The sequence below is a fragment of the Ranitomeya imitator genome, chromosome 4 (assembly GCF_032444005.1).
Source record: "Ranitomeya imitator isolate aRanImi1 chromosome 4, aRanImi1.pri, whole genome shotgun sequence".
Taxonomy (NCBI): Eukaryota; Metazoa; Chordata; class Amphibia; order Anura; family Dendrobatidae; genus Ranitomeya; species Ranitomeya imitator.
In genome coordinates this window covers 566,416,227-566,439,649 of record NC_091285.1, presented here as the reverse complement: position 1 = coordinate 566,439,649, position 23,423 = coordinate 566,416,227, and the positions used below count along the sequence as shown (strand labels likewise).

Below are 23,423 nucleotides of genomic sequence, written 5' to 3'. Positions count from 1 at the left end.
AGTGAGGGCCAGACAGTAGAATGGAACAGTCTGAGGCAGAGAGTCAGAGAGAGAAAGAGAGGGGCCGTGCAGCCACATGAGGTGCTGTAGCTCCTGAAAAGAGAAAGGAAAGCAGATCAGATTGTAGAGAGCCTGAAGGCAGAAAGGAAGCACAGGAGAGAAAGGAGCTGGAGGAGAGCTGCGAGTGGGCTCCCTCCAAGCTGAAATGGAAATACCGGTAGCTGGAAGACTGAGGTAGTGCAGTACTTTAAGGATCACAGCTAAAACCGGCAGACAGCTGGACTTCAAGTCACCTGTCCACCTTTACACCCGAAGACACAGCACAGAGAGCCCGGATCGTGATAGAGATCCTGTAAAAAGGCTCGAGCTACCTGTCATATCGGTTAGTGTCCTACAGTACCTGCAAGGAGGACAGAGAGAAAACGTGAGGACCTTGTAAGAGGCCTAAGGCAGCAAGCGACTATAACACCGCACTCGAAGGAAGGCTTCCAACTCCACCGCCAGAGCCCACCTCAAAGCGGAGGTACTGGCCTCGGGCGTACTATTCCGTGGTCACTAAGCGGTCAAGTAACACTATTCCGAACTCTAGTATGAGCCTAGCAGTAACTGCAGCCACAAAAATACATCTTGATGATAAAAAAATAAAAGTTTTTATAATCCTGAAAATATTGAAGTAAAAAAATATTTTATTGTCTTGAGGGCCACATCGAGCTTAAACGTTAGAAAAGATTGTGATACTCCATTTATTCTGGTATCACTTATTCCAATAAGCAACAAATAATTTTGGTTATGGATGAACAGGAAAAAGGTGTAGGCTCGTGCATAAAAACGCAAATAGGAATTTGGGTGAGTGGTCGTTTTCATATTTAAATTTAAGATTAATCTTGAAATTGCAATATGGAACAGGGAAAGGTTTGTTTTAAAGATATTTGTCAAAACCCTGTTAGAAAGGCCTTATTGTGGGGGTCCAACTACAGGGTCCACTGATAATAGCTGAAATAAATTTCTAAAAGCAGCCATCCTTCGTTTGTATTGGACTTCACTCAATAGTGTTTTTCTAGCGAAATGCAAGGGCAGCTTATGGAAAGACTGAACAAAATGAAAAAATAAAAAACACAGCATGCAAAATATTTTACACTTACAATATTGAAAAAGGTTAAAAAAAAAGGCTACATCAATTTAAAGTGAAAAAACATTCAGCCTGTGTGTAAATGCACTCACCCATCAGGAAGATGAAAACGAAATGGAAGTGTATGACTTCCAGCTGTAAGCATGTGGGTTTCACCTACAAAGAAACAGGAAGGGTCAATATGCATTAGATTATTCAAAATATGTATGGACTGGAAATAACATACCGTAATTTGTTTTTGTACCAGCCTAAGTCAGTGAAGCTGATGAGACAAATTACAAAGGCCCTGCACAAAAAGTCATGACTTCCAAAATCTAACCAATTTTATAAACTGTATTTTCACTTTTTTTTTAGAAGTTAGCTCCCCCATTTTTGCATCTAACCATGCATTTATAAGGAGAAGTTTATTTCTCTTAAAAAACAATTCAAATTGTTTTTCTCAGATTTAAAATATCATTCTTGGACCCAAGATGTGTGCCAAAACTGCAATACACGTGCAAAAGAAAATAGTGTGATGATGGTGGATGTGCACCCACTGCGACACTGGCCACCAGTGGGTGCACATCCACCTGGTGCAACTCCAGGGCAGTCACCGGTCCAGCAGCAGCAGCTGACCGTATGCTCACAGGCACCACATGAGGTACAGAAGGCAAAGACAAAGATGTAGTCAGATAGTCTGAGGTCGGGGTGGGCAGCACAGCATAAAAATATAAAGCAAGGTATAGAGTAAACATACTGAGACAGAGAAACTAAACGAACATGCACCATGACAGATCCCTAGAAATGGACTGTAACTAGGAACCTAAGATAGGACTAGGAACCTTAGCTCAGGAGCTAATATATCACCAGCTGGCACGGGATAGGCCAGGGAAGAAAAACTCTGTAGCACACAGCAGATTAAATTACTGCAGAGTCTGTCTGCGCCTCCCTATAGCCAGGTTCTGACAGCAGAGAATGTACCAGTGCTGGGAGTGCTGAATGAAGCAACTCAGCGAGATGGCCAGATAAGGGGAGGAGCAGAACGGTGAACGTAGTGAGTAGGCCGACGCCCACTAACCATGCGGAGGGATACAAAGTATACAAAAGCAGAGGTAACTATTACTCTTATAATAACAACTTTGTAAATGTCCAGGAACTACAGAGGGTGGATTACGGATACGGTTATTTCATCGCCAACTTCCAGCTTATCAGTATTTCTTTGCCTACTCAAATTCCTGTAGGGGGTCTCTGACCTAACATGAGAGCGCGTGCACCAAGTCATGCTTGTAACAACTCTCTCCTGTGGGATGTACATAATTGTTTTTCCTATGCTGCAAAAATACAAAAGAATTTCCACTTGGTCTGTAGCCTATGTTTTGTGACTGTGATGGAAAAATCCTGTAAAATGTATTGTCTAGAATAAAATTACATATTTACTAGTCCTTCCAATCCACCTCCCAAGGTCCTTCTTTGTCTCGATCAACAAACTATGATCACAGCTTTTATGGTGCTCATCAAAACCTAAAATAGCACATACCTGAATAAGCATTAACCTACTAGGATAGCAACAATTTCAGCAAGCAAGATATCTTCAAAAAATAACAGACTTGGCAAAGTGCCAAGTTCGTTAAACTTGACTCTTGGTAGAGGGAGACCTTCTGACTTTTTATTTGAGAAAACTTAATATAGCTGGTGAAATAAGTATTGAATGCATCACTAATTTTCTAGGTAAATATATTTGTAAAGGTGCAATTGACATTATATTCTCACCAGATGTCATTAACCACTCATTCAATCCACACAGGCAAAGAAATGAAACCATAGATAGTCCTTACATTAAGTTATATGTAATAATGAGGAATGACCCAGGAAAAAAGTATTGAACACATGAAGAAACAGGTGCGAAAAGCCATGGAAAGTCATAACACCAGATGAAATTTTTCAGTAATTAGAAAGCAATCTAGCCACTTAGTGAAAAATAATATCCTGTGGTTCAACTGATGCCTTATAAGAAGGTGTCTCATTACCAAAGTGCCACACAAAAACATGTCATGATGGGTAAAACTAATGAGCTATCTCAAGATCTTCGCAACCTTATTTCTGCAAAATAAACTGATGGCATTGGTTATAGAAGAATTTATAAACTATTGAAGGTTCCAGTTACCACAGTTGGGGCCATAATCAAAAAAGGGGAAAGAACATCATCATTTTTCTATAAACCATCCACAACCTGGCAAGATTTCAGACAGAGGAGTGGGATCTAAGAGATAAAATTTCTCCTTTTGGAGAGTGACAAGCCAGGCCTGACATTTCAGAGTTACAGTAGGAGACTTATATGCCATGCATGCTCCTCTGGGGAATTAAATATGCAAATTACCTCTTCAGGATTTGATCTCTAGTGCCACCTATTTGAAGTAACAATCCTAAATGTCAATATCAACCCAGGATTATCAGAAGATTTGTCCAAAAGTCAATGACCAGCAGTGGAGAACTACCTATTGAACTGGAATCAGCAGGTACAACTGTTTCAACAAAAACTTTAAACCCAACCTCCATGGCCTGTAAGCATGCTCACCTGGCAAGACTCCATTACTAAACAAGTTTGAGAAACCTAATGTAACACTTTATAACTCTATATAAGCATTTTCCTTTGCTTATCTGGTTTACTTCCCCTTTTCCCCATAGTTTGTAAGCTTGCGAGCAAGGCCCTCACTCCTCCTGGTATCTGTTTTGAACTGTATTTCTGTTATGCTGTAATGTTTATTGTCTGTACAAGTCCCCTCTATAATTTGTAAAGCGCTGCGGAATATGTTGGCGCTATATAAATAAAATTATTATTATTATTATTATTATTATTACTCAACCATCTAAAATGTCACCCTTTATAGTGACTTGTGTAGATTGTACATAGATTTTTTTGGTATGTGTATGACTTTATTACTCTGTAATGTCTTATCTTTGTACATATTCCCTCTGAATTGTAAAGTGGAGCGAAATAGATTAAAGCTATAGAAATAAACATTTTTAAAGAAGTCTGGTCACCCTCACTCAACCCATTAAAAAATCACTGCCATGAGATCTTTTATACTAAACCCGTGTTTGTTTGTATGTAGTGTGTATGTGTGTTGATATATTCACCTACCACTGCATTCTCTGGGATCCAGCAGAGCTGTGCTCCTTTTCTCAGTGACGCCAATGCAATGCTCTCCAGATAATATAGGCTTATAGAGCGGCAGAATGAGGCTCCATAGGTTTTCATTGTAAAGGAGAATTCCGACTCACGCATAGAGCATAGAGTTGAGTAGCAAAGCAGAACTCCACCGGATCCCATAGAAGGTGGTGCGGTATATTAAAGCACAAGTTTGTTAAAAAAAAAATCTTCATGGGAGTGCTTGTTTAAAGGGACTCTGTCACCTGAATTTGGCGGGACTGGTTTTGGGTCATATGGGCGGAGTTTTCTGGTGTTTGATTCACCCTTTCCTTACCCGCTGGCTGCATGCTGGGTGCAATATTGGATTGAAGTTCATTCTCTGTCCTCCATAGTACATGCCTGCGCAAAACAATCTTGCCTTGTGCAGGTGTGTACTACGGAGGACAGAGAATGAACTTCAATCCAATATTGCAGCCAGCATGCAGCCAGCGGGTAAGGAAAGGGTGAATCAAACACCAGAAAACTCCGCCCATATGACCTAAAACCAGTCCCGCCAAATTCAGGTGACAGGTATCCTTTAAGGAAACACGATCACTTTTAATCTCTCCAGAGTTTACCTGATTAATAAAATATTATAAACTTAACTACTAGAGACATCTTTATCTTCAATTACTAGGGTTGTGGAGCAGGAAAGTTGCATAAAAGCTCAAACAGCTTTTTTGAAGCAAGAAGATAGCCAGACTGAAGCTGTGCTGGCCTTTTGGGCATAATTTCTTGTTTTTTTACTTTGTCTTACCTATGTTTAGAGAAAGTCCTCAGAGCAAATTGAGCTTATCTGCTGCATTTGAATTTAATTGGAATCCCTTACATATGAACGATTCTCAAAACACATATTGCCACACATATCACTTACTTCTAAGGCTGCTGTCACACTAGCAGTATTTGGTCAGTATTTTACATCAGTATTTCTCAACCAAAACCAGGAGTGGGTGATAAATGCAGAAGTGGTGCATATGTTTCTTTTATACTTTTCCTCCAATTGTTCCACTCCTGGTTTTGGCTTACAAATACTGATGTGAAATACTGACTAAATACTGCTAGCGTGACGACAGCCTAACGGTTGGAACATCTCTGAACTGCTTCAATTTCCTCCTTCCACATGGGGGTTAAATTTAAAACCAGGGAATAAAAGGAACAGAAAATGACAAAGAGGAAGCAAAAAAGGTGTCTTCTACTTTGATAGTACATATTCCTTATATTCTTCATTATGTATACATAATATTATGATGGACATATTGCTAAAAGACCGATTTACGTGTTGACTTGGCTACTTTGCTAAAGAAATGCTGTCTGTCCAGCATAACAACTGATAACCCTGCAGTGTGTTTTTGACTGGTGCATCAAGGAGTCGAAAGGATCCACATAAGAAGATACCAATATAGTGAATTGGAGTGGCTCATATAAAAGACTCCCAACACCTATTTACTGACAGTAGCGTGTGTCAGGGCCTCATTCTCAAGATAGATGTAGGTCTCAATGATGGGACCTGCATCTTTTATACATTTATGGCATATTCTCAAGATATATCATAAGTGTACGCAATGACAATTGCATGTACAAAATTGTTTCACACATTTAAATGTGTTTTTTTTTAGCATATGGAGCGCCCCCAGACACAGGGCCACGAGTTCTCGGTACCGGGCCTCTCTGGTTCGGTTCTGAGGCTGTCACGGTGGCTAGACCCGGTCCGTTACCCTGCTAAGGGGCGTCCAATAAAAGGTGATAGGAGTCTGTCAAGGTTTCGTGATGCCACCTGTGGTGTTCGGTCAGGGCGACCGACGCTGCTTCGGGGTCCGCTGGGGTGATGGAATGGCAGCTGGATGGTATACCTTCCCACAGGTGAAGTATGTCCCCAGGGCTTTCCAGTAAGGTGGATGGTTATGGTGGGAGGTGCAGTCAATAACAAGGACACAAGGTTGCAGTCTCTTTACCTCTTTACTGAAGACTTCAGGATCTTCAATCCAGAGCACGCTTAACAGGGCTGAGACCGGCCGGTCCGATGGGCACTTCCAGAGTTCTCTTTGCAGGTGGAAATCAGTGCCTACCACTAGCGCCTGTGTGTTGTAGTGCTACCCTGCTGAGCATTCGGAATAGTCCTCACAACTGCTGATCTCGTTCGTTCATTCTAATTCTCTCTCGCTTGTTCCAGATGTTACTAGTTTCTCGTCCCCCAGGTATGTTATGGCTAGGACGCACCCGTATGACGGGAAGGCTCGGAGCTCTTCCAGGACCCTAGAGACGCCCCTCTCCACGCGTTGCCCCCTATGTCTTCGTAGGAAATTTAAGGTAGACAGCCAACCTATAATTAACTGTCCTGCGGAGTTCGAAGTAAGGCCTAGAGTCAGTTACTCCCACGGTGTTCCGGCCACCGGCTACGCGCCTCAGTAGGATGTTGCCTCGGTCTCATGGTATGACTCCTACTGGTTCTCCTTTGTGCTTGATCTCGTTTCTCACTGTTCCACAATATCCTTCCCTTCATGTCTCTCTCTTAGGATACCGCCGCGGGGTGTGCAGGCACGGTTCCGTTACGTTCTGCTCTGTTCGCTAAGCACCTGCCAGGTTCCCATGCTTGACAGGGACCCCCCTGTGTCTTCTCTCTGCAACACCCCCTGCCACGGGATGTTGCCTGAATCCAACCCAGTCAGCTTCTGACTAACTTCCTATCCAACCCCTAGTTTTACCAGTGTGAGGAGTGGCCCAATAAATAAAGCCTTTTTCTCCCCCCCGTGGCCGGAGTGTGAAGTGTAATGTGTGCTGGTGATACCTGGTCAGTAGAATTCCTTCAGTGCCATCAGACGTACCATCACTCCCCTTAGTGGCAGAGTGTCATACTGCAACGACCAGATCTCTGGGGTGCTGCACATGCATTTCAGCAAGCCCCATTTAGACAAATCAGATCAGAGTTTGACAGCAGCATTTAACAGGTTAACAATCAAAGGACAACGCTTCTGTGGCACCACAGGAGTTCGGGTACCACAGTGTTATTGCCTTCCTCTCGGGGAGGGTGATTCCATGCCTGAAAGCGACAAGTATCCCTTTAACAGGTAACACATACATGCAACGTGTTCTGATTCCATGCCAGATGGGGAGCTCTAGACCCGGTTTCAGGGGAGCTTCCCTATATATGTTCTGGCTTGGAGGAGGAGTTAGTTCAGTCTGTAGGAGAGTGTGAGTGGAGAAGGAGGACAGGAGAAGTGAGCTGGAGGGGAGCTGCGACTGAGCTCCCTCCATGCTGAAGCGCAGGAATTGGACCCTGGGAGTCCAAGGCTGTGTGGGACTGTATTCCCCAAAGCAGAAACTGGAGGGCAAGGGATTTCAAGTTGCCTGTCCATAACCACCCTCGAAGGCACAGCAGCATATAGAGCCCAGAGTCGCCGCAAATAGAGACACCTGTAAAAAGGCTCGCGTTGCCTGCCATGAGGGTACGGTCCTAGGACAAAGAGAGAGAGGACCTTGTAAGGAGCCTCAGGCAGCAAGGGACTAGATCACAGCGCAGTAAGGAAGGCTCCCATCCCCACCTGGCTAAGGGAATTCCAAATCACTAACAGGCTGCCCGGATTCCAGAGACCGCCTGTAACCTGTGTATTGGAACATCGTCAGTAAAAAAGTTAAAGAAACTGCAACCTTGTGTCATTCAATTCTTTCTGGCACTACACCATCTTTCATCCTTGCCACTACACCGGGAGCCCTGGGGACTAAACTTCACCTGTGGGAAGCCATACCACCCCTGCGGCAATAACATCATCCCCAATGGACCCCTTTAAGCAGCGTCGGTCAGCCCTGACAGAATACCACAGGTGGTATCATAAACATTGTTTTCTTTCAAAACAACCCCTTTAAAGACCTTCCCTTTAACTTGGACGTTCAGGGCCATGGACTGGGTCACTGCCACCGTGACTAACCCTTAAACGACCACCGGACCCGTCCCGAGTCCCCCACGGTCCTAGCGGGTGCTCCACTTCACGCTAGCTGTGATTGTTGAAGAAAGGTCTTGGTTAAAACACACTGCCATGCTGGGCATGAGGGGAGCTCACCCTGTGAGGCCACTCCATACACCTGCTATTGACTTGCGCCGTATATGTACGGCAGATATCGATAAGGGGTTAATAACTTGACTGCCCATTATAAAATAAAAACACTGCATGCTGGACTTCCAGATGGGCACCATTCCTCCAGTGGAAGCAATGTGTCCTCTGGTGATCACCTGACATCTTAAATCACATGACCAATGCAGCCAATCAGCAGCCGCAGCCTTCAATAATCCATCAAAGCTCTACTCTGACCGAATAGTAAAGGCTGCAGCTGATACTGATTGGCTGCTGCAATCATGTGACAATGTCACGTGATCACCGTGACATATTGCTTAGATCCTCAAAGTTATATACTTGCCCAGCAGGCACGTTTGAGGTGTTTTCATTTTATGTTGTGTGGTGGAAGAATAAAGAAATGATTGTACAGTTATGAATAACAACTTTAAATAAATATTGGTGGAAGGCGAAAGCAAATGATCACTAGCCATTGCGTTTGATTAACGATGTACAATCAGTAAGCAATGAAATGCAGATTCTATAATTAGCAGTAGCACATGCTGTTACAGAGGCAGCTCAGTATTCTCGGCCCGTGGAATTCTGATGTCACTGTGTCACATTTAAAGTCTCTACATAGCTAAAACACATGGGCACTAGTCCCGGAAGCAGCAAATCCTGTCCTATGAGATTTTAAGAGGAAGCTTTAGAATCAGTAAGTGGCCTATTGTTTAAATCAGATTTGTGTGTTACAAGGATAAAACATAGGTAAAGGTTCTTTGTGCAGATGACTATCTTTATAAAAACAAAACATGTCAGTAATCTTGCACTTTTCACATAGACCAATGGTGGATGTATTTATTCATATTTCCTGTTCTTTCCAAGAAGTTTTCAGCAGACTCATTAATACCAGAGGCAGAGTTACAATGGTGGGTAACAGCTGTACACATCTGGTATACACAGAATCCGCCAACTCAATTGGTGATGTTACAGCTTCTTCCGCTCCCTTCACAATGAGTTTAGTACATGCTCATTGAATGCTTCAATACAAAAGATAGGGTCCGTGTCTGTTCATTGTGGCTAATGTACATGTAGATTTCCTGAAGCAACATGAAGGCAGCATCAAAATAGTGTCATACACCTAATAGCAGCAGACCATACAGCTGCTACAGGGCACATGAGTTGGAGGGGCCTAGTGCCAGTGTGGGCTCTGGTCCCCTTCCCCGCCCAAGTTTGAAGTTCATCAGCATCCTGAATGCAGATACAGCTGAAAGCAATGATAGAAGAACTGTCCGACAGTTCAGCATGGTGGGCGCGATGACATCATTACATCATGATTGCTGTGCCGAGCAGTGTAGACCACATGCTGCAGAGACTGGAGCAGTGAGAGAAGGGGGAGAGATGAGCATTTAAATTTTTGTAATCACTGACTACTTTGTGGGCCATCATACTATGTGGAGGGCTATTTGTTGGGAAATCATACTATTTAGAGGGCTATTTGTGGTGTCATTATGCTATTTGAAGTGTTATGGGGGAACATTATACTGTGTGGTAGAGGGTCGTGCAAGTGCCATTATACCGTATGGAGGGTTGTCTAGTAATGAGGTCCATTATACTCTCGGTTGGGCTATATGAGGGGTCATTATACTGTTTGAAGTGCAAGTGGGGGCTATTATAGAGTGCAGAAACACTAAGGGGCTTCAATACGGGCAAAATTATTTTATAAAGTCTGTGAAATAAGTACCGTATTTTTCAGACTATTAGACACATTTTTTTCTCCAAAAATGTGGCAGAAAATGGGGGGTGCGTCTTATAGTAAGGATGTACCAGAATGGCTGTGGTGGGGAGGGGGGAGGAGCAGCTGCGGGTCACAGGAGGCAGGAGCTGGCATCTGCAGCTTACTCCTGTGCCCGCTGTGAATGAAAAATGAATATTCACTGCATTCCATGCTCATGGGCATGCAGGACAGTGAATATTCATTTTTATTTAATCATTGACACACTGTTAGCCGCAGCCTCCTGCTTCCTGCAGCTACCGGGCTTTCTAGTGTCCCCGCTACTTAAGGCAATGAATATTCACTGCCTCAACTCCCATAGGCATGGAATGCAGTGAATATTAATTCCCTTTAGTAGTGGCACATGTGAAAGCCCGACACTGTGCTCGCTATTAAAGAGCAATGAATACTCACACAGATAGTCCCGGCGTAGAGAGCAGTGAGTTTTCCGGCAGCTGTCCTCGGCTTGCCAGCAGCACTTGATGTCCTTGCCATGCGTTGCTTACAAGCATAAAGCAGCTACTGGCATCAGAACAAAACACTCCAAGGGAGTGCAGGAAGTTAAGCATAATGGTTTATGTTTTGTTATGTTTTTCTGATGCAGCCATGCATATCAGGATGGGGATGGAGGCAAATAATACCAGGATAAGGATAGGACTAGGGTTGAGCAAAACGGATCGTTCATTTTCAAAAGTCGCCGACTTTTGGCAAAGTCAGGTTTCATGAAACCCGACCCGACCCCTGTGTGGGGTCGGCCATGCGGTACGCGACTTTCGCGCCAAAGTCGCGTTTCAATGACGCGAAAAGCGCCATTTCTCAGCCAATGAAGGTGGACGCAGAGTGTGGGCAGCGTGATGACATAGGTCCTGGTCCCCACCATCTTAGAGAAGGGCATTGCAGTGATTGGCTTGCTGTCTGCGGCGTCACAGGGGCTATAAAGGGGCGTTCCCACCGACCGCCATCTTACTGCTGCTGATCTGAGCCTAGGGAGAGGTTGCTGCCGCTTCGTCAGAAGCAGGGATAGCGTTAGGCAGGGTCCATTAACCACCAAACCGCTTGTGCTGTAGCGATTTCCACTGTCCAACACCACCTTTTGTTTGCAGGGACAGTGGAAGCTACATTTTTTTTCCTCAGCGCTGTAGCTCATTGGGCTGCCCTAGAAGGCTCCCTGATAGCTACATTGCTGTGTGTACGCCGCTGTGCAAACCAACTGCTCTTTTCAAAGCACAAATCCTGTTGTTCCTTCCTTTCTGCACAGCTATCTTGTTTGTTTGTCCACACTTTATTTAATTTGTGCATCAGTCCACTCCTTATTGCTGCCTGCCATACCTGGCTGAGATTCCTGCAGGGAGATAGTAATTGTAGGACAGTCCCTGTTGGCATTTCTGCTAGAGTGCCATCCCTGTGTGTGCCATCTCTCTCACATAGTGGGCCATAGAAAGCCTTTTTATTTTTCTGGTTTTTTTTTTGTGAGGTTTATAAATTCTCCCTGATAAAAAAAAAAAAACAGTGGGAGATTAATATTGGCCTTTGGGCTTGTGTGCCAGTCCTGAGTGTGCCATCTCTCTCTCATATAGTGGGCCATAGAAAGCCTATTTATTTATTTTTTTATTTGGTTTCTAAATTCTCCCTGGAAAAATAAAAAAAAAAATCAGTGGGAGATTAATATTGGCCTTTCTGCTTGTGTGCCAGTCTTGACTCCTGGGTGTGCCATCTCGCTCTCTCAAATAGTGGGCCATAGAAAGCCTATTTTTTTTAATTTGGTTTCTAAATTCTCCCTGAAAAAATCATTTTTTTTAATTTGGTTTCTAAAGTCTCCCTGTAAAAATAAAAAAAAAATCAGTGGGAGATTAATATTGGCCTTTCTGCTTGTGTGCCGTTCCTGACTCCTGCGTGTGCCATCTCTGTCTCTCAAATAGTGGGCCATAGAAAGCCTATTTTTTTTTTATTTGGTTTCTAAATTCTTCCTGAAAAAAATCATTTTTTTTAATTTGGTTTCTAAATTCGCCCTGAAAAAATCATTTTTTTTAATTTGGTTTCTAAAGTCTCACTGTAAAAATAAAAAACAATCAGTGGGAGATTAATATTGGCCTTTCTGCTTGTGTGCCGTTCCTGACTCCTGCGTGTGCCATCTCTGTCTCTCAAATAGTGGGCCATAGAAAGCCTATTTTTTTTTTATTTGGTTTCTAAATTCTTCCTGAAAAAAATCATTTTTTTTAATTTGGTTTCTAAATTCGCCCTGAAAAAATCATTTTTTTTAATTTGGTTTCTAAAGTCTCACTGTAAAAATAAAAAACAATCAGTGGGAGATTAATATTGGCCTTTCTGCTTGTGTGCCATTCCTGACTCCTGGGTGTGCCATCTCTGTCTCTCAAATAGTGGGCCATAGAAAGCCTATTTTTTTTTTTATTTGGTTTCCAAATTCTCCCTGAAAAAATTAAAAAAAAAAATCAGTGGGAGATTAATATTGGCCTTTCTGCTTGTGTGCCAGTCCTGACTCCTGGGTGTGCCATCTCTCTCTCTCAAATAGTGTGCCATAGAAAGCCTTTTTTTTTTTTTTTATTTGGTTTCTAAATTCTCCCTGAAAAAATCATTTTTTTTATTTTGTTTCTAAATTCTCCTTGAAAAAAAAAAAAAAAAAAGTGGGAGATCAATATTGACATTTGTGCTTGAGTGACAGTCCTGCGCGTGTGGCATCTCTCTCATTTGGTGCCACCGAAAACAGAGTGTGTAACATTGTGCCTGATTTTCCTTGCGGTCTCACCCACCTTTAAAGGGATATCTAAATCATACTGAAGTTATAGCTCACCGTGTAAGTTGTTTGACAGCAACAAATACCGTTACTTTGGTTAAGTTTTTAAAACAATGAGGAAGTCTGGTGGAAGAGGTCGTGGCCGTGGGCGTTCATTGTCAGCTGGTAATGATGGTAGTGGTAGTGGAGCATCAGGTGGTCGTGGGAAAAAAATATTGCACCTAAGTCTGGAGCTGTGGAGCCAGGTTCGTCGTCTGGCTACAGAAGGCCTCGAACGCTCCCTTTTCTGGTAGTAGGAAAACCGCTTTTAAAGCCTAAGCAGCAAGAGCAAGTTTTGGCTTACCTTGCTGACTCAGCCTCTAGCTCTTTTGCCTCCTCTTTTGAAACTGGTAAATGTAAAAGCAGCGCGTCGTTAGTGGATGTTCACGGTCAGGGGCAAGTCGCTTCCTTGTCCTCTTCAGCAAAAACAACAACAGAGAAGGATGCAGCAGGCGACACAACAGGTTACTCCATGGAGCTCTTTACACATACCATCCCTGGCTTAGAAAGTGAAGCATGCCCATTACAAGTTGAATCTGACATGGAGTGCACTGATGCACAGCCACAGCCAGACTACTATGCTGGTCCTTTGACTCAGACCACAACATTGCCCTCGCAGGGTACTGATCCAGAATCAGACCCTGATGAGACTATGTTGCCCCGTCACGAACGCTCTACCACCGACTTACACGGTGACACAGACGAAGTTGTGCACGAGCTAGAAGAGGAGGTTATAGATGACCCAGTTGTTGCCCCCGATTGGCAGCCATTGGGGGAACAGGGTGCAGGCGGCAGTAGTTCTGAAGCGGAGGAGGAGGGGCCGCAGCAGGCATCAACATCGCAACAGGTTCCATCTGCCGGGCCCGTAGATGGGACAAAACGCGTGGCAAAGCCAAAACCTGTTGGAGGACAGCGTGGTCATCCGGTTAAAGCTCAGTCTGCAATGCCTGAAAAGGGATCCGAGGCTCGAAAGAGTGCAGTCTGGCATTTTTTTAAACAACATCCAATTGATCAGCGCAAAGTCATCTGTCAAAAGTGTTCAACTACCTTAAGCAGAGGTCAGAATCTGAAATGTCTCAATACAAGTTGCATGCATAGACATTTAACCACCATGCATTTGCAAGCCTGGACTAACTACCAAACGTCCCTTAAGGTTGTAGCACCCTCGGCCAATGAAGCTAGTCAGCAACGCTACATCCCTGCCGTCACTGTAAGGCCACCATTTTCCGCACCACCTGCAGTATCTGAGCAGATTTCTTTGCCAGGCCAAAGCAGTCAGGGTCAGGGAATCACCAGTTTCGTACTAGGAAACACTGCATGTAGGGCACCGACGGAAACAATACCGTCTCCAACCGTCTCTCATTCTGCCATGTCCACCGGCACACCCGCTAGTTCCACGATCTCCAGCTCTCCGGTCCAGCTCACCCTACATGAGACTCTCGTTAGAAAAAGGAAATACTTATCCTCGCATCCGCGTACACAGGGTTTGAACGCCCACATAGCTAGACTAATCTCGTTAGAGATGATGCCCTACCGGTTAGTTGAAAGCGAAGCTTTCAAAGCCCTGATGGACTACGCTGAACCACGCTACGAGCTACCCAGTCGACACTTCTTTTCGAGAAAAGCCATACCAGCCCTCCACCAGCATGTTAAAGAGCGCATCGTCCATGCACTCAGGCAATCTGTGAGTACAAAGGTGCACCTGACAACAGGTGCATGGACTAGCAGGCATGGCCAGGGACGTTACGTGTCCATCACGGCACACTGGGTGAATGTGGTGGATGCAGGGTCTACAGGGGACATCAATTTCGGGACAGTTCTGCCTAGCCCACGGTCTAGGAAACAGTTGGCTGTAGGTGTTCGCACCCCCTCCTCCTCCTCGTCCTTCTGCAGAAGCGAGAGCTCGTCCACAGACCGCAGTCGGCAAATCACTCCATCCGCAGCTGCCACTGTTGCACACCAGTTGTCCCATTATGGGCCAGCTACTGGCAAGCGTCAACAGGCTGTATTGGCTATGAAGTGTTTGGGCGACAACAGACACACCGCGGAAGTTCTGTCCGAGTTCTTGCAGACAGAAATGCAGTCGTGGCTGGGCACAGTAGATCTTGAGGCAGGCAAGGTAGTGAGTGATAACGGAAGGAATTTCATGGCTGCCATCTCCCTTTCCCAACTGAAACACATTCCTTGCCTGGCTCACACCTTAAACCTGGTGGTGCAGTGCTTCCTGAAAAGTTATCCGGGGTTATCCGGCCTGCTCCTCAAAGTGCGCGGACTTTGCTCACATATCCGCCGTTCGCCCGTACACTCCAGCCATATGCAGACCTATCAGCGGTCTTTGAACCTTCCCCAGCATCGCCTAATCATAGACATTGCAACAAGGTGGAACTCAACACTGCACATGCTTCAGAGACTGTGCGAACAGAGGCGGGCTGTTATGTTTTTGTGGGAGGATACACATACAAGGGCAGGCAGTAGGATGGCAGACATGGAGTTGTCAGGTGTGCAGTGGTCGAAGATACAAGACATGTGTCAAGTCCTTCAGTGTTTTGAGGAATGCACACGGCTGGTTAGTGCAGACAATGCCATAATAAGCATGAGCATCCCCCTAATGCGTCTGCTGATGCAAAGTTTGACGCACATAAAGGAGCAGGCATCTGCAGCCGAGGAAAAGGAAAGCCTTGATGACAGTCAGCCATTGTCTGGTCAGGGCAGTGTACAGGACGAGGTAGCGGGCAAACAGGAGGGAGGAGGACGAGGAGGATGATGGGGATGAGTATTTTGTTAATGAGGAAGCTTCTCCGGGGCCACTGGAAATTGGTGGCGTGTCAAGGCCGGGTTCTGGTTTTTTGAGGGACACAAGTGACGTAGATTTGCCTGAAACTGCCCATCAACCAAGCACAACCGCAGATTTGACAACTGGAACTTTGGCACACATGGCGGATTATGCCTTACGTATCCTCAAAAGGGACACACGCATTACGAAAATGATGAACGATGACGATTACTGGTTGGCCTGCCTCCTTGATCCTCGCTATAAAGGCAAATTGCAAAATATTATGCCACATGAGAACTTGGAACTAATATTAGCAACCAAACAATCAACTCTTGTTGACCGTTTGCTTCAGACATTCCCAGCACACAGCGCCCGTGATCGTTCTCACACGAGCTGCAGGGGGCAGCAGACCAGAGGTGTTAGGACTAGTGCAGCCACAAACTCAGGCCAGCAAACTTTCCTGTCTTCCTCTAACATCCGAAGCATCTGGATCAAAGTTCAATTAAACTGTTCACAGGCTCCATTCCCTTGGGGATGGTAAGGCGTCATCCAAGATTTCTCAATCTGATACATGCAATACAGCTCTTCCATCACTCAGCCCTGGAAACAGGTGCCTTGATCAGAGTGAATTCTTTTCGGACAGCCATACACCTGGATGAAGTCCCTACAAATGGCCTGTGCCGCTAATTCAGCAGTTTGATCTTGAGTCGGAGCCATTACAGCGAATTTGGTGAAATGGTTAGTCATCACTAGACAATGTTTGTATCCAAGGTGCAGAAATCAGAAGTGGCGTTGGACAGAGGGGTTTTCTGACCAGGTTGTGGAGTGATTTTGCTATGACCACAGACAGGACAGGTACTGCTGCATCAATTCAAAGTGACAGGAGACAACATTTGTCCAGTATGGTTACTAACTATTTTTCATCCCTTATCGATGTTCTACCTCAACCGTCATTCCCATTTGATTACTGGGCATCCAAATTAGACACCTGGACAGAATTGGCAGAATATGCATTGCAGGAGCTTGCTTGCCCGGCAGCTAGTGTCCTATCAGAAAGAGTATTCAGTGCTGCAGGTTCAATATTAACCGAAAAAAGGACTCGTCTGGCTACCCAAAATGTTGATGATGTAACCTTCATTAAAATGAACCACAACTGGATTTCGAATTCTTTTGCCCCACCTTGCCCGGCCGACACCTAGCTTTCCTATAAAAAGGTATTGCCTGTGGACTACTATGAATGACTTTACCAATCTCGTAATTTGCAGCAGCTGATTGTCCAGCATACAACATGTTTACACCTCCCTAAATGGCCAAACTCCCCACACGGGGCTGTGGTATCGCCACTTGGCCCAAGCACCCGTGAGAGTGCTGTTTGTCTGAAGAGGTGGGTGTGCCCGCTTTTGGTCGACGGCACTGCCACTGGGTCCCTCATAGTACAATAAAGTGTCTCTGGCGGTGGTGGTGCGCACCCAACGTCAGACACACTGTTGTAACATGAGGGGCCCTGGGCCTGTACCGCCGGCCACAAGAGAGTTCCCCCACCCCCAGCTCAAACATTGCTCTACCACTTGCACAATTATCTCTCACAGTTACACCAATGTTTAGTCTATGCGCTGACATCCGTAAATTCCTGCCACTGACAATACCATTGTGTTGACATGTATGATGGTACTTAACATAGTCAGGGGCAGTGTCCTATATTTACCCAAGTAAATACTTTGTGCCAAATTACTAGGTCTGAAACTACGCAGAGGAGCCCACCCCTGTACCTAATGATTGCACCCTTTTGTGTTTTCGTTTTGTTGTAATGCGAGTTATTAACATGTATGTATTGTTTGGGACTACTAACTGGCAGACACTCATTACAATCGGCCTCCGCTGACAACACCAATGCTGTCTGTGTACCCCTGCAAGAGAATTCAAAGTGCCTACAGCCCAATTTTATTATGTTAGGCCTTCGAAGCCTGTCTGCGGTCCCTCCTTCCACTAGGCCTCCACTGACCTGTCTACTGCTGCCCGTGTACCCCTGGAACCAATTATAAAGTGCCCACAGCCCAATTTTATTATGTTAGGCCTTCAAAGCCTGTTTGCGGTTCCTCCTTCCACTAGGCCTCCACTGACCAGACCACTGCTGCCCGTGTACCCCTGGAACCAATTATAAAGTGCCTACAGCCCAATTTTATTAGGTCAGGCCTTCGAAGCCTGTCTGCGGTCCCTCCTTCCACTAGGTCTCCACTGACCAGACCACTGCTGCCTGTGTACCCCTGGAACCAATTATAAAGTGCCTACAGCCCAATTGTATTATGTTAGGCCTTCAAAGCCTGTCTGCGGTCCCTCCTTCCACTAGGCCTCCACTGACCTGTCTACTGCTGCCCGTGTACCCCTGGAACCAATTATAAAGTGCCTACAGCCCAATTTTGTTATGTTAGGCCTTCGAAGCCTGTCTGCGGTCCCTCTTTCCACTAGGCCTCCACTGACCAGACCACTGCTGCCCGTGTACCCCTGGAACCAATTATAAAGTGCCTACAGCCCAATTTTATTATGTTAGGCCTTCGAAGCCTGTCTGCGGTCCCTCCTTCCACTAGGCCTCCACTGACCAGACCACTGCTGCCCGTGTACCCCTGGAACCAATTATAAAGTGCCTACAGCCCAATTTTATTATGTTAGGCCTTCGAAGCCTGTCTGCGGTCCCTCCTTCCACTAGGCCTCCACTGACCTGTCTACTGCTGCCCGTGTACCCCTGGAACCAATTATAAAGTGCCTACAGCCCAATTTTATTAGGTTAGGCCTTCGAAGCCTGTCTGCGGTCCCTCCTTCCACTAGGCCTCCACTGACCAGACCACTGCTGCCCATGTACACCTGGAACCAATTATAAAGTGCCTACAGCCCAATTTTATTATGTTAGGCCTTCGAAGCCTGTCTGCGGTCCCTCCTTCCACTAGGTCTCCACTGACCAGACCACTGCTGCCCGTGTACCCCTGGAACCAATTATAAAGTGCCTACAGCCCAATTTTATTATGTTAGGCCTTTGAAGCCTGTCTGCGGTCCCTCCTTCCACTAGGCCTCCACTGACCTGTCTACTGCTGCCCGTGTACCCCTGGAACCAATTATAAAGTGCCTACAGCCCAATTTTAATATGTTAGGCCTTCGAAGCCTGTCTGCGGGCCCTCCTTCCAATAGTTCTCCACTGACCAGACCAATGCTGGCCGTGTACCCCTGGAACCCAGCTGAAAGTGTATGGAGCCTACTTTTTTTCTTTGTTTTATATTTATAAAGCCCAGATGAACTACTCTGTACCACCGTTCAAGCTACCCAGTCGTCACTTCTTTTGCGAGAAAAGCCATCCCAGCCCTCCACCGGCATGAAAAATTCTGCATTGTCATAGCACTCAGGCAATCAAACAGTAGAAAGGTGCACCTGACCTGACAAGAGACGCATGGACCAGTAGGCATGTCCACAAAAAGCTACGTGTCCATTACGGCGCACTGGGTTAATGTGTTGGATGCATGGTCCACAGGGGACAGCCTACAAAGTCTGTCTGCAGTCCCTAATTCAAATTGTCCTCCGTTGACCACACCACTGCTGCCCGTGTACCCCTGGAACCAATTTTAAAGTGCCTACAGACAAATTTTGTTATGTTAGGCCTACTACGCCTGTTTGTGGTCCCTCCTTCCAATACTCCTCCACTGACCACACCACTGCTGCCCGTGTACCCCTGGAACCTATTTTTAATTGCATAGAGCATCCTTTTTTTAATAGTAGGCGTACAAAGTCTGTCTGCGGTCCATAATTGAAATTGTCCTCCACTGACCAGACCAATGCTGCCTGTGTACCCCTGTAACCTTTTTTAAACTGTATTGAGCCACATTTTTGGTTTAAGGCCTACTACCTGTGTCTGTCAGCGCCACTCAATACAGCTGTCCTCCTTTGAAAAAAGCTGAGCGTCAATAGTCTGGTTTTCAGCCTCTAGGAATTTGAAAACTGCATTGGGGCTACTACTTCGGTATTGCCTACTAACGGTGTCTGCCGCTCCAAGGTGTTCCCCAGGTTTCCTCGCCATTGCTTCAATCTTCTGACTCTCGTTTAGTAGTTGTTGAAAACTACACTGCATTAGGCCTACAAATTGGGTATGGGGTGTAGAGACGGTGTGTTCCACTCCAAGGTGTTCCCCAGGTTTCGTCTACATTGCTTCGGTCTTCCGACTCTCGTTTAGTAGTTGTAGAAAACTACACTGCATTAGGCCTATAAATTGGGTATGGGGTGTAGAGACGGTGTGTTCCACTCCAAGGTGTTCCCCAGGTTTCGTCTACATTGCTTCGGTCTTCCGACTCTCATTTAGTAGTTGTAGAAAACTACACTGCAATTAGGCCTACAAATTGGGTATGGGGTGTAGAGACGGTGTGTTCCACTCCGAGGTGTTCCCCAGGTTTCGTCTACATTGCTTCGGTCTTCCGACTCTCGTTTAGTAGTTGTAGAAAACTACACTGCATTAGGCCTACAAATTGGGTATGGGGTGTAGAGACGATGTGTTCCACTCCAAGGTGTTCCCCAGGTTTCGTCTACATTGCTTCGGTCTTCCGACTCTCGTTTAGTAGTTGTAGAAAACTACACTGCATTAGTCCGACAAATTGGGTATGGGGTGTAGAGACGGTGTTTTCCACTCCAAGGTGTTCCCCAGGTTTCCTTTCCATTGCTTCGGTCTTCCGACTCTCGTTTAGTAGTTGTTGAAAACTACACTGCATTAGGCCTGCACATTTGGTATGGGGTGTAGAGACGGTGTGTTCCACTCCAAGGTGTTCCCCAGGTTTCCTCTCCATTGCTTCAGTCTTCCGACTCTCGTTTAGTAGTTGTTGAAAACTACACTGCATTAGGCCTGCACATTTGGTATGGGGTGTAGAGACGGTGTGTTCCACTCCAAGGTGTTCCCCAGGTTTCCTCTCCATTGCTTCGGTCTTCCGACTCTCGTTTAGTAGTTGTTGAAAACTACACTGCATTAGGCCTACAAATTGGGTATGGGGTGTGGAGACGGTGTGTTCCACTCCAAGGTGTTCCCCAGGTTTCGTCTACATTGCTTCGGTCTTCCGACTCTCGTTTAGTAGTTGTTGAAAACTACACTGCATTAGGCCTGCACATTGGGTATGGGGTGTAGAGACGGTGTGTTCCACTCCAAGGTGTTCCCCAGGTTTCCTCTCCATTGCTTCGGTCTTCCGACTCTCGTTTAGTGGTTGTTGAAAACTACACTGCATTAGGCCTACTAGTTGGGTTGGGGCCTTCTATCTGTGTCTGCCGCTCCTTGCTGTTCTCCTACAGTGAACAAAGCTGTGCCGCCTGTTTACTACTCTTGCCAATTTTGAACTGCATTTAGACTACTTACAGATTTGGGCCTACTCTCTGTGTCAGCCTCTCATTCCAGTTGTCCTCCACTGAACAAAACAATGCCCCCTGGTTAGTCCTGTTAACAATTTTGAACTGCATTTATCCCACTTTATGTTTTGGGCCTATATCTGTGTTTCCTCCTCATCCTGCCCATTGCCCAGCCAGTGATAGATGAGTCTGCTGGTACATTGACCCATAACGCAACATTCCCCGTGCACGCTACACTGCAAGATTGTGACCCTGCTGAAAGTCAGGTCCCCCTTCCCGCATACCATACCACATTACACGGGGACAAAGAGGAATGTGCAGATGAAGGTGCAGGTTCCTTCATCAGGTGGGGGGAGGAATACTCGTTGGTGATGTCACTGGCACAGGGCCTCTCATAGTACGCAAAAGTGTTGCTGCCGGTGGGAGGCGCCCCCGCCGTGCAAACACACCGCTGTACTTTGAGGGGCCCTGTGCCAGTGCCAATGCCAACGAGTGGGCCCCCCCTGCTTGCTCAGGATTACAGCACTTGCAAAGTTGAAATACTTACCTCTCCCTGCTCCACTGCCGTGACATGGTCCAGATGTCCTTGGCCCACTAATTGCTTGAACCAGCCCTACCCCCCACAACTTTAGCCAAATGACCCCCAATTTCAAATGCCTTACAATTATTATAAGCTAAATTACGATTGACAAGCTTCAGTAGCAAGAATGGAAGTTTTTGCCAATACAATGGGCTCTGTACGTGTTTTCCTGGCCTCTACTCACTGCCGACTATGCTCCCCCATTGACTTGCATTGGGTTTCGTGTTTCGGTCGATCCCCGACTTTTCGCGATAATCGGCCGATTCCACTCGACTCGACTTTTGAGATAGTTGGGTTTCGCGAAACCCGGCTCGTCTCTAAAAAGGTCAAGGTCGCTCAACTCTAGATAGGACCATGCATACCAGGATCGAGATGGGGTCCCTGCATACCAAGATAGGGATGAGGTGGCCATGCATACCAGGATGGGGAGGGGGAGCAATCAAATCAGAATATCAGAATAAGAATGGGGCCATGCATACCAGGACGGAGATGGGGAACCAGGATAGGGGTGAGGGAAACCATGCCTACCAGGATAGAGATGATGGGGCCATGCCTATCAGGATAGGGATAAGAAGGCCATGCATAACAGGATAGGGATGATGGGCCATGCATACCAGGAGAGGGATGAGGGGTCCATGCATACCAGAATAGGGATGAGGGGGCCATGCATACCAGGATAGTGATGAGGGGGCCATGCATACCAGGATAGGGATGAGGGGGCCATGCATACCAGGATAGGGATGAGGGGGCCATGCATACCAGGATAGGGATGAGGGGGCCATGCATACCAGAATAAGAATGAGGTGGCCATGCATACCAGGGCAGGGATGAGGGGGCCATGCGTGTTGTGAATTCTGTGGCAGAGCTCCCTCCTGTGGTCACAAGTGGTACTTCGGCTGATTCTCTCTGGGAGCTTCCGTTTGTGGAGGAAAGTGGTACTGCGGCTTCTGAGTTTCCTCCCTCAGGTGATCTGGTGAGGTCGTTAGGTGCTTCTCTACTTAACTCCACCTAATGCTTTGATCCTGGCTTCCTGTCAATGTTCCAGTGTTGGACTTGTTTTTCCCTGGATCATTCCTGTGGCCTGCTGCTCTGCATAGCTAAGTTCTTCTTTGCTATTTGTTTGCTATTTTTTCTGTCCAGCTTGTCTAATTGTTTTGCTGGAAGCTCTGGGACGCAAAGGGTGTACCTCCGTGCCGTTAGTTCAGTACGGAGGGTCTTTTTGCCCCCTTTGCGTGGTTTTCTTTAGGGTTTTGTGTAGACCGCAAAGTTATCTTTCCTATCCTCGCTCTGTTAAGAAAGTCGGGCCTCACTTTGCTGAATCTATTTCATCCCTACGTTTGTCTTTTCATCTTAACTCACAGTCATTATATGTGGGGGGCTGCCTTTTCCTTTGGGGTATTTCTCTGAGGCAAGGTAGGCTTATTTTCTATCTTCAGGCTAGTTAGTTTCTCAGGCTGTGCCGAGTTGCATAGGCAGAGTTAGGCGCAATCCACGGCTGCCTCTAGTGTTGTTTGGAGAGGATTAGGGATTGCGGTCTGCAGAGTTCCCACGTCTCAGAGCTCGTTCTATTATTTTGGGTTATTGTCAGATCACTGTATGTGCTCTGACCGCTATGTCCATTGTGATACTGAATTGCCTATCATAACACATGCGTACCAGGATGGGGATGAAGGGACCATACATACCAGGATAGGGGATATTATTAAGTACAGAACTGACCACATTTTTTGCATCATTTTTTTATTTCCTCCTCTAAAACATAGGTGCGTCTTATGGTCCGGTGCATCTTATAGTCCG

General features: G+C 46.0%; 1 protein-coding gene across 1 annotated transcript in view; it reads right to left on the bottom strand.

Annotated features, from left to right (window-relative positions):
• ARRDC4 (arrestin domain containing 4) overlaps positions 1-23,423 on the bottom strand; it is a 126,711-nt gene that overhangs the window by 84,886 nt on the left and 18,402 nt on the right. The window contains exon 2 of the mRNA XM_069766279.1: positions 1,222-1,285. Coding sequence (XP_069622380.1) covers positions 1,222-1,285 — 64 coding nt within the window. The remainder of the gene's footprint in view (positions 1-1,221; positions 1,286-23,423) is intronic.